At 34.6% G+C, this 11,390-nt stretch overlaps 2 protein-coding genes across 3 annotated transcripts; both read left to right on the plus strand.

Moving 5' to 3' along the window:
• Positions 1-1,312: 1,312 nt before the first annotated feature.
• On the plus strand, positions 1,313-3,441 carry LOC111791262 (palmitoyl-monogalactosyldiacylglycerol delta-7 desaturase, chloroplastic-like). Its single transcript, XM_023672533.2, has 4 exons — positions 1,313-1,703; positions 1,780-2,145; positions 2,233-2,339; positions 3,061-3,441. The coding sequence occupies exons 1-4, from the start codon at positions 1,377-1,379 to the stop codon at positions 3,272-3,274; spliced, it is 1,014 nt and encodes a 337-aa protein (XP_023528301.1). The 5' UTR covers positions 1,313-1,376; the 3' UTR covers positions 3,275-3,441.
• Positions 3,442-8,871: 5,430 nt separating this feature from the next.
• On the plus strand, positions 8,872-11,108 carry LOC111790105 (palmitoyl-monogalactosyldiacylglycerol delta-7 desaturase, chloroplastic). Of its 2 annotated transcripts, XM_087122336.1 has the most exons (5): positions 8,872-9,197; positions 9,269-9,616; positions 9,723-9,829; positions 10,430-10,457; positions 10,546-11,108. In XM_087122336.1, the coding sequence occupies exons 1-5, from the start codon at positions 8,913-8,915 to the stop codon at positions 10,780-10,782; spliced, it is 1,005 nt and encodes a 334-aa protein (XP_086978462.1). In that variant the 5' UTR covers positions 8,872-8,912; the 3' UTR covers positions 10,783-11,108. The 2 variants fall into 2 exon arrangements, with proteins under 2 accessions (XP_086978462.1, XP_023526679.2); XM_023670911.2 differs by having other exon boundaries at positions 8,874-9,197; positions 10,430-11,108.
• Positions 11,109-11,390: the final 282 nt, after the last annotated feature.

Raw genomic sequence — 11,390 nt, forward strand, 5'->3', positions numbered from 1 at the left:
AAAAGTTGAAACTAGTAGCAAACCGTTCGAACGATATCAAACCAAAATTGAATTTGTCGAAAAGCTGACATGGAGTTGTCAGAAAATGTAATCTTTACCGTCAAAATCCAAATGAAATGCGAAACAATAATTACAAAATGCTATAAGATATCTATTGGGATATGGAGCCTAATGTCTGTAGAGATATATTTGGAAGATATTGATGTGATAGACATATATATGATAGATATTTCGTAAAAATTTGATAGAGATATATTTGTTAGATGATATAGGTAGGATTAAATCTGTGGAAGTTATATTTAGTAAATTAAAACCATATATACATGTCTGCTCTCAAAACCTACCATCAATAATAAAAAATTTAGTCAATATTCGTCCTTGAATTTTCGGTCTCTTGTTCTTTGTGTTCGTCTTGATTGAGTGTATGCGTTGATAAGTGATTCCAATAATTGGTATCAGACTAACAATATCAATAATATGTTAACGTTGATGGATATGTGTAAAAAAAAGATGTTGTAATTAAAAGAATAAATTGAAAACTTAACATCGTACAACTTCAAATGAGTTTAGATACTTATTATTATTATTATATATTCATTTCTTGTATCAATCTGAAAACTTACTTCAGTTCAATATGATTATTATTGCGACGTTTTTTTATTTATATTCATTTCTTGGCATTCAGTTTTATTGTCTGTCCATTCTCCCCAACTACCCACCATAAATAGTCCCCTATTCTCCAACTGATCTACATTTTCTTATGCAACCATTTAATTCATATTCATATTTTCTACATTTTTAAACACCTAAATTAATCAAAAATCCTTGCTACTTTTAAAAGTTTAATTCGTATATTTAATTTTTTTAAAAAACATTAAAATATACGAACCAAACACGAAGTCCCACATTGGTTGGGGAGGAGAACAAACCACCTTATAAGGGTAGCAAACGCGTTTTAAAGCCTTCAAGGCAAGCCCAAAGAAGACAATATTTGCTACCGGTAGATTTGGGTCGTTACAAATGGTATTAGAGCCAGACACCGGACAATGTAGGTAGACACGAGGCGGTGTGCCAGTAAGGACGTTGGCCCCAAAGGGAGTGGATTTAGGAGTGGTCCCACGTCGATTGGAGGAAAGATAGAGTGTCAGTGAGGACAATATTTGCTAGCCGTACATCAGGGGTAAGTAACATTCTTTACCGAAAATTGAAAAGAAAATTTACATTTTTTAACTGAAGTAGAGGGTGTTAATGTTATTATTATTGTTTTTTTTTTTTTGAGATCCACACCCTCACTATAAATATACGAACAAGTAGAAAAGGGTGAATAAGAAAGGTGGCTGCGTTGTTTATATTGACTGTTTCTTATCCATTTGATTATGGAAGCAACAAGGAAAGAGGTGGAAGATAAATATGATAAGAAGAAGCCATTTTCAATGGTGAACCCTAAACGCCCATTTCTAAACAGAAAATGGACAACTTTAGACCGACGTAATGCTGCTGGAATTTTGTTCTTGCATGTTCTTGGTCTCTTCGCCCCATTTCACTACAATTGGCCAGCCTTTTGGGTTGCCTTTACTCTATATTTTACTACAGGCGTGCTTGGGATAACGCTCTCATATCATAGAAATCTCGCTCATAGAAGTTTTAAACTTCCCAAATGGCTCGAGTACTCGTTTGCTTATCTTGGAGTGCAAGCCTTTCAGGTAATTTATCGTCTTAGTATCTTAGGTTAAACGTATCTCGATTTGAATTAAGTTATATATTTTTGTTTTGTTACAGGGAGATCCAATTGATTGGGTTAGTACGCATAGATATCACCATCAGTTTGTTGATACAGAACGAGATCCACATAGTCCTTTAGAAGGGTTTTGGTTTAGTCACGTAACTTGGATGTTTGACTCGTATGGTTTGACTAATAAGATTTACCCAAAATACGTCGAAGATTTTGAGGAACGAGATGCTAAGAGAACGCTTTCTCGCAATTGGTTCGTGGGGTTTCTAAAGTATGGAAGACCAAAGAATGTAGAGGATTTGCAAAAACAAGGTTTTTATAGGTTTCTACGAAAAACATACCTTCTTCATCCTATAGCTCTTGCAATGGTCCTGTATGGATTTGGAGGACTTCCATTTGTTGTTTGGGGAATGGTAAGTATTAATAAACCATTGCTTTCAATTGTTGGTTATTACAATTAGACATTCAAAATGGATATGCTTTGGCTTTGGCGATGGCAGGGAGTGAGGCTTATTTGTGTGCTGCACGCTGCTTTCTTCGTAAACTCAGCATGCCACATCTGGGGCTATCGGAAATGGAACACCAATGATTTGTCAAAGAACAATTGGTATTGTCAATTCTTCTTCTTAATTTTTTTTTTTTTTTTCATGTGGGTTTTAAATGTGTAAATTTGTTTTCAATTATAGTGTCTAATTCATCTATAATTTATTATGTGATACTCGGGTATATGCAACCGTTCAAGCCCATTCTTAGTAGATATTGGATTTTCCTTTTCGGACTTCAGCTCAAGGTTTTAAAATGCGTTTGCTTCCCTCTCCAATCGAGATGGGATCTCACAATCTACCCCCTCTCTCCCTTTCGGAGCCCAGCGTCCTCTCTAGCACTCTTTAACCAAGTTCAATTGATGTGGAATCTCACAATCTACTACCTTTAGGGTACCAGCTTCTTTGTTGGTACACTGCCCGGAAGCTGGCTCTAATACCATTTGTAACAGCCCAAGTTTCTCCCGATATTGTCCTCTTTGGGCTTTCTCTCAAAAATTTTAAAACGCTCATACTAGAGAGAAGTTTCCACGTCCTTATAAAGAATGTTTCGTTCCCTTCTCCAACAGATATGAGATCTGACAGTATATGAATGAACCAAGATCACATCCAAATGAGAGCGATCTTGAGAATAATATGATCAAAAAAAATTTAAAAGAACTGAAAGTTACTTCCTATACTAACATGGTAACATACATTAAATGGGTTATGTATTAAACATCTCTAAACTAATTTCTTATTTGATATCTTGTTAAGTTAACATTGTGTGTTTATATGTTGACACAGGGTGATTGGGTTGGTGTCGTGTGGGGAAGGTTGGCATAATAACCACCATGCTTTTGAATACTCAGCTCGACATGGGATTCAATGGTGGGAATTTGACTTCACGTGGTGGGTCATATTATTACTTCAAGCTCTTGGTTTGGCAACTGATGTGAAATTACCCTCTCAACGTCATATGCAAAAGTTGGCCATCCAAGACAAAATCACTTCACCCTGATTCCTTTCGAGTATTATTGACTTATGCACTAATTAGTATTCAGCTGTTTACCTAAAAATAAATCCATTTGTCCCTTTGAGACCAGTGTTTGTCTGTCGGTTGTGTTTTTTTTTTTTAAGGAAACATGTACATGTCTTAAGTTTAATAAAATTTCCAAATTAAATGTTTGTTTGGAGTGACTTTGTTTCACTAAATGGGTGCTAACTCCTTTCCATTGGCGTTGATTAGAAATGTCTACCGTTTTGAGAATTTGAATAAGACGTTGGAAACATGAGTAGTTCTCTTAAATGTTTATTTCGAAATTTGAACGATAGGAACTCATCTTCTCATTGGCACGTGTGAGACTTTATAAAGACTCAATTTTCAAGGCTTTGAATTATGGACGGTCACGTGGATACAAGGCTAAAAAGAAGGTGACACAAGTAACGATTTGGAGATTTAAGAACATAATTTCAACCATAAAATTTAGAATATACAAAAATAACAAAACAAAACAATTTAGGATTTAAATACAAAATAGTTTACAAAATATTACAATATCCACAAATACTCCCCATGCTTCCGCTCACGACTCGCATCCTACGATCAATATGAAAAACATAGATAAAAAGAATGAGCCATCTAGTCATCGCGTTTTCTACACACTAGTTGGAGTGCTCTCATTTATCTCGGTCTCTAGAATGAGCCTAATAGGTATGGAGGAGCTGTCACTCACTATACATAACTCTCATTCTTTCTATAACTCCATTGTGTACAACTGAGTGATCGCTGAAAGCTCTCCTAATGGTGCTTAAAAAAATCCTTAACTCTACATCATTCCATGCTCTTAATAGGACAAGACGGACTCTCCACTAAGCATAACTAAAGCTCCCTCAATACTACCCTCTAGTATGCCTACGAGCTCTAAGTTGGCGACATTGCATTTTTATATACTTGGTAGACCATCTCTAGTTTTGGTAAGTTTACTAATTAGAGTTACCCCACATAGTATTAGTCAACCCACACAATCCTAACAATCCTAACCAACCTTAACGGTGGCTCAAGAACCAAGGAAAAGTGAAACATAGGCTAAGGCTTCCTAAATAATCATATATAACATTAAGTCACATAGCATTAAGTCCAAATATCAATTAGGAGCATAAACAAGTTTTCCAACCTCCTAACCGGCTTCTAAGGAACAATAACGACAATACTTTTCATAAACCATGTCTATTTAACATGGTATAATCATACATATCATGTCAGAGTCCCAACACAGCAATCAAATCAATTAGATTCAATATCAAAGTAATAGAAGGTAAAGATTCCATTTCCTAAGTTTAGATTTCAAATTTCATGATTAAATTAGTCATAATGCATGCTAACAATTATCTGCTAGCGGTGGACTTGTGGCATTACATAGATCATCTCAAAACTTTTAATTTTTTTCTTGGTACGAATGCTACTTTTAAAAGTTCATAGGTATTTTTGGAATATAGTACTAATTGTTCCGTTCATAGTTAAGGGTATTTTTTTTTAGATGAATGTAAAGTTAAAGTATTTTATTATTACATGAAAAGAAATAGTTTTTAAGATAAGAAGTTGACAGAGTAAAATATAGATATGAATTAAATGGTTGCATAAGAAAATGTAGATTGATTGGAGAAGAGGGGAGTATTTATGGTGTGTGGTTGGGGATGGATGAACAGACAACAATACTCAATGCCAAGCCGTACACTCATAAATAAAAACATGTTGCGCATTCAAATTTTCATCTACATTTTCGCATATGTTCAACTTTGCATAACAAATGAATTAACATTTCAATTATCCCTTACAAAATCAATCAAATGTACCCAAAAAACATATTTCGATTTTTTATATTTTTTATAACTATTTTTCTTGTTCATCTTATTTATTGGTACGACTAAGTTTAGGGCATGGCTCTGATTGCCTTCGAGGAGGCTTGGCTTCTTTGTTTGATAGTCATTTTTTACTGCCTTCAAGGAGGCTTGGCTTCTTTGTTCGATATTTGAGGATTTACCAATTTATTGGTACGACTAAGTTTAGGGCATGACTCTGATTGCCTTCGAGGAGCCTTGGCTTCTTTGTTTGATATTTGAGGATTTACCAATTTATTGGCACGACTAAGTTTAGGGCATGGCTCTGATACTATGTTAGATGAACACGACTCTCCACAATAGTATGATATTGTCCACTTTGAGCATAAGCTCTCGTGGCTTTGCTTTAGGCTTCCCCAAAAGGCCTCCTACCAATGGAGTTAATATTTTTTATAAGTATCTTTCAAATTATCATAAGAAAAGAACTTCAAGAAATAAGTCTTAGACCTTCTAAATTTCAAATATAATTTATTGGAGGATTAAATTCTACACCTACCATATTTATATTTATATTGGAGACTTCAAATTAAAAATATCTCGTCCAAAATTTAAAAAATAGTTAATAATCTTATTAAATCTAATTCATTCCATTTAAATCTCTATTACTACCTATGTCGATAAGGTGCACATTTTTTTTAGTGACTCAATCATAAGAACTTTAAGCTTAAGTATGTAGTACTTAACTCAATTTTTTATTTGATGATTTTCTAGAATCTTTCTTAAGAAATATGTGAGTGAAGACAAAACATTCTGAAATGATTTGTGTTGGTATATAGAGATATATATAATTTTCAATCTTAGAAGGTGACCATGTCGAGATGTCGAATCCAAACATCAAATCTTAATCTAAATTTTACTCATGAATCATTACATATCCAGAACTAGTACATTTATAGCCGACAATACTCAATAAATTCTAGGACTTAGCTCAACCGAACATCTTCCAAAAACTATTGTATACAATTATTAAAGTAACAATAATGAAGGAAAAAAATGAAAGGTGGCATATGATATTCAAATAGTGAAGAAATGATGTTGGGGTGAAGAAATGTAGCGGAAAAAGTTGGCAACACTAATAAACCATACATTGATCACTATGGTTATTTCATGACCGACCGATCGTTCCACTACTACGAACTCGATGTGCCACACTTGATCTTCGACACCATAATGGATATGCATAGACTTTTCGACCATAGTGATTAAATTGAATTAGGTATCGTCCTAAAACGTTTATAGCCATAACAACATTAATGCAAACAGTCAAAAGCATGTTCCCACATTTATTATTTGAAACCAATTACCTCATCTTTACCTACAACACATAATGGTTGCTTTTGGACACTCTTACTGGTTCAGCTCGATGACTTCTTTCATCTCCAGCTTGGCTTAAGTGACACCATTTCAAGTGAATTAAGTCCTTTACTATCAATGTCGTGGGACTTCTTGATGCAAAAGGGCTTCAAAGAGTAGAAACAGACTAGCGCTAGGGAGGATTTAATGACTACAGTTTAAGCCAACCAAATAAGTGATTTTACTATTAGACGCCCACGAGCTTAGTTAGATAACTTGCGTGTTGTATGAATGACACGTACCTTGCAGTCCTTGTACATGTCATATTTTTTTTATAATGCTATAGTATGTTATATACGATATGAAATATGATGATTATGCTATGATATGAATTATATTCTGATATGAATGTTATATGATGCATGTACTTTCATATGTCACGCCATGTATATTATGATAGCATGTCCAGACTATGTCTATGAGACATTGATAAGCCATGTACATGTTAACCATGATAGATATGTCGAGGATATGTATACATATCTCATAGGAATGTTATGTCATGAAAATGATGAAAGTATGATTTACATCACAAGTATGTACTGTAATTTGAAACTATGGGATCACATGCATATTGTATGTTACGAACATTGAGATACTTCCCTAGTACGATTAATACAGACACGTACACCATGATATGATACGCGTTTCTTTCTCTCTGTGGCTTCTAGCAACGTGAACGTGTGTTATTCCGTAGTCTGGCCTAGGGGCTACGTATACGCGCCTGCCTGGTAGGTCATGTGCGTTTACGTGGATCATGTGTAGAGAAATATCCAACCTTCCCTAAACTAGAAAGTACAACTCAAGGAAGAGTTTATGAAAAGATTGGTCTAACCGTGATTGCATTTCTCGACTCCAATAGTGGAGTAACTTACTGAATATTTTTAAATACTCAAGCCACATCCGCTATTTCTTTCCAAGTAAAGGCAAGACACTCATTTACGAATGACGATGCTGTTATCGATGCCATGAAAATAAAGTTAGAGTAATTGTATTTCTCATTTAAGTTGTAGCTTTTAGGTAAGATTATGGTGTATCCATTTGTGACACTCGAGTAAATGAAAGGTACAAAAATGAACCGATACCACATCCGAATGAGAGCGATCATGAGGATAGGATGACTAAGAAATACTTCAAAGAATTGCTACTTATACCAACAAGGTGCACCTTCCTTTTTGTGGCTCAATCATAAAAACTTCATGGTTAAACGTGTTTTACTTTGAGCAATTCTATGTTGAGTGACCTTTTAGAAATTTCTTAGGATGCATGTGAGTTAGGACAAACATGTTAAAAGGACTTATGTTGGTAAGTGGGGATAGTAAATCACTCAACTTACGCGAATCAGCATATTTTTTTTGTTTTACGCCCGTAATTCTTCCTCAGCCAAACTTCGGCAAAATAGCAGAAAAAGTACAAGTATTAGTAGAATAGCAAAAATGTGTTCCTCGTCATTAATATGTTTGCTTGCAGTAACTGTAACCTCTCGGGATAATTGATGACTGCATCAGAGATGCGTCCACAATTTGGCAACTACTAATAAATCACCGAGCTAATTTTTTTTTTTTTTTTCACATGCACCTTCTTAATAGCCAATGAATTTCTCTCTTGTTTCATTTTTCTCTCCCACTCCATTTTTTCTCTCTGGCGTCCACTTGAGAGGATAATTAATTATTTTTTCAAACCAACAAAGCTCTCACCAATGCATGGAACACACAAATTTTCTGCCGAGTATTTATGGCCATTCATTGAAATCTCCAAATTGAATATACCTATGAACCAAAAAAGTTATGAAAAAGATCTAACAAAGAGAATAAACAAAGTTTCAAACTGCGTCAGTACTCACGATCCTCCACAATGGTATGATATTGTCCACTTTGGACATAAACTCTCGTGGCTTTGCTTTAGACTTCTCAAAAGGTTTCATACAAATTAGTAATGAACCCATGATCATTCCGTAAATTAGTAATGTGGAACTCCTGTCAACCATCCTCAACGGGAGGCAAAGAAGAAAAAGAAAGGTAAATCAGAGAATATGAATTGTGTCATACCGCCTCAACTATTGTCGGAACAAGTTTGAATTAGCATTCATGTTTCCATAAATACGAAAATATAAATTAATATATACCAATAAAATATCGATATCAACAAATATACGTAAATCAAGTGTAAAAGTATTACAAAAAAAAAAAAAAAAACAGTCTCTATCAATTAAAACATATTCAAGGGGACAATTTTGCAGTCTCTCAACTACATTTTCAACTTTTTTTTTTTCCTTTTAATTCATGAAGTAAATTTTGTAGCTACCACCTCGTCCAATAACTGTCCTATGTAAGAAACAATTAATCCCAAGGTTGAAATTCGCTATAAAATTCATATGGCCGAGGGAGGTGGTGAAGCACTCGCCAATGCATGAGCCAAAGGCAATGGTGAAGCCTCCAACCTCATTCATGAGGGAAAAATGGACGAAGCTGGATCAATACATTTCCATTGCCCTTTTCATACTTCATATTCTTTGTATTTTCGCTCCGTTTCATTTCAATTGGCGTGCATTTTGGGTTAGCTTTGCGTTGTACGTTATTACTGGTCTAAGCATCAGTGTTTCGTATCATAGAAATCTTGCTCATAAAAGTTTCGAGCTTCCCAAACTACTCGAATACTTCTTTGCTTACTGTGCAGCTCACGCACTTCAGGTTTGACTTATGAATCCTTCTTTGTTTATTTCCGTTAGAAATTTACTTATTTTTAAATTTTTTTTTTTTAGGGTGATCCAATCGATTGGGTGAGTACACATAGATGTCATCATCAATTTGTCGATACAGAAAGAGACCCACATAGCCCTGTTCAAGGATTTTGGTTTAGTCATATTCTTTGGCTTTTTGATTCCTATACTTTGACCAAACGAGTTTGTCCGAAATATTTTACCAATTTTAAAAAGATTGAACGAAGTATCATTATATGGTTCTCGAAGCATGGGAGACCCGACAACGTTCGTGATTTGGAGAAGCAAGCCTTCTATAGGTTTATCCATAAGACATATCTTCTTCATCACGTTGCTTTTGCAGTCCTACTCTATGAAGTTGGAGGACTTCCATTCCTTATATGGGGCATGGTACATATACTCTAGTTGGCTTGCACCGTTTTTTATAGATATGCATAAGATCCTCATATTCTACTTGCTTGAAGAGTAATTAAGCCGTTTACTTGAAATTATGCAGTGTGTAAGGATTGTCGTGCTCTTGCACATAACATTTATGGTGAACTCGGTATGTCATATATGGGGAAAACGACGATGGAATACTAAAGACTTATCGAAAAACAATTGGTAAGTGGCTCTACCACAAAGTCAAGATGATTTAATACTTGGATATACACTATTCATATGTTTGAAATGCGCAACAAGATATTGTTATCTCCTAAATCTACTTTACAAATCAAATCTTCTAAACTTATCCCACAAATTAAATCGGTTGATTTTTCTCTGTAAGTTATACGTTAGAGTCTTTGACTGTTGGACCATCTGATTGGTTAGCCAATTTAGTCTGTGATTCGATTTTTTTATTTTGATACACTTCTTCATGCATGTCAAATTACTCTTATTAGATCTATTCGACAACGAATCCTTCATATATTTATATAATTAATTGGTATGTGATATTGTCCACTTTAGATATAAGCACTTGAGGTCTTGCTTTAAGGTTTCGTCGAGCCTCACACTAATGGAAACATTATCGTTATGTATATCATGTGGTTGTTCCCTTATCTAACCTGCTACTATGAGACTTTTGTAATCGTGTTAATCTTGTTGAATAAGTTTTACAACCTTTATTATAACATTGTTCATAGAAATATTCAACAATCATGTATGAACTTTTATGTTGTAGATAGTTAACATGGTTTGGTTCCTTTTTTTTGGTTAATAAAGGTTGGTAGGTTTGCTTGCATTTGGAGAAGGTTGGCACAATAACCACCATGCTTTTGAGTATTCAGCTAGATTTGGCATTGAATGGTGGGAATATGACCCTGGTTGGTATGTTATTTGGTTTCTTCAAGCCATTGGAGTGGCCACTCATGTCAAATTACCCTCACAAATTCACAAGCAAAGGCTTATACACAAACCCGAAACCCCTTCCATTGGAATATAATGAGTTTTATGTTGAATTCATCATGTTTCTTATTTGCAAGAGGGCTACCCTTTTTAGAGGAGGGCGTAAACCGTACTATATGAACGTTAGTATGCTTTATTTTTTCAAGGTTAGAGAGCTTTTTCTTAAATAATCGAACATTGATCTTATTGAGACGAGCTTTTTTTTTTTTGTGTTAAAAGTTATATTGATTATTGTGGGGCACTCTCTCACACTACTGAGTGAGTCTAGCTAACTTTAGATCATGTTGCCTACATCCAAACAATAAATGCTCAAGCCTCTAACCCTAATTTAAGAAGAAAGTTTTTGAAAAGGGGCATAGAATTTTAAAAGAGAGTTTGAAAGTAAGGTTGAGTGAGGGATTGAAAATGATGTTATATAGCATGCAAGCAAAAATACTACAACGGCTTAAACAGTATATAGACTTTTTGGATAGGAAAAATTTGACAACTAGAAGAGTATATATGTAACACCCAGAGCCCAATAGGTACAATTCACTCTATCCTTGTGACTAGCATCTTCTTAACCATGGTGAGTTTCTAGATTTTATTGAAGGACTTAGAGTGTGATTTTCATATTGGTGCAGAAGAAAGAAATGCTCAGTATGCATCAAGGAACGTAGGAAAAAAAAAAATTTAAAAATGGTAATGTAATCGAAATTTGGGTCAAAGTCAACTAGGGCAGAAAGGCAATTTTGCCCCACACATACACGTTGAGGGGGTGAAAAAATAGAGAGAGAAA

Source organism: Cucurbita pepo, chromosome 3 (assembly GCF_057944985.1).
Source record: "Cucurbita pepo subsp. pepo isolate OVF chromosome 3, ASM5794498v1, whole genome shotgun sequence".
Classification (NCBI taxonomy): domain Eukaryota; kingdom Viridiplantae; phylum Streptophyta; class Magnoliopsida; order Cucurbitales; family Cucurbitaceae; genus Cucurbita; species Cucurbita pepo.

What these genes read in the sequence shown, in the direction of transcription:
- LOC111791262 (XM_023672533.2), top strand. Translation starts at nt 1,377, where the DNA reads ATGGAAGCAACAAGGAAAGAGGTGGAAGATAAATATGATAAGAAGAAG. An exon ending in TTGGAGTGCAAGCCTTTCAG is followed by an intron (nt 1,704 to 1,779) that starts GTAATTTATCGT and finishes GTTTTGTTACAG; the next exon opens with GGAGATCCAATTGATTGGGT. An exon ending in GATTTGTCAAAGAACAATTG is followed by an intron (nt 2,340 to 3,060) that starts GTATTGTCAATT and finishes ATGTTGACACAG; the next exon opens with GGTGATTGGGTTGGTGTCGT.
- LOC111790105 (XM_087122336.1), top strand. Translation starts at nt 8,913, where the DNA reads ATGCATGAGCCAAAGGCAATGGTGAAGCCTCCAACCTCATTCATGAGG. An exon ending in CATTCCTTATATGGGGCATG is followed by an intron (nt 9,617 to 9,722) that starts GTACATATACTC and finishes GAAATTATGCAG; the next exon opens with TGTGTAAGGATTGTCGTGCT. An exon ending in GTTTGCTTGCATTTGGAGAA is followed by an intron (nt 10,458 to 10,545) that starts GGTTGGCACAAT and finishes GGTATGTTATTT; the next exon opens with GGTTTCTTCAAGCCATTGGA.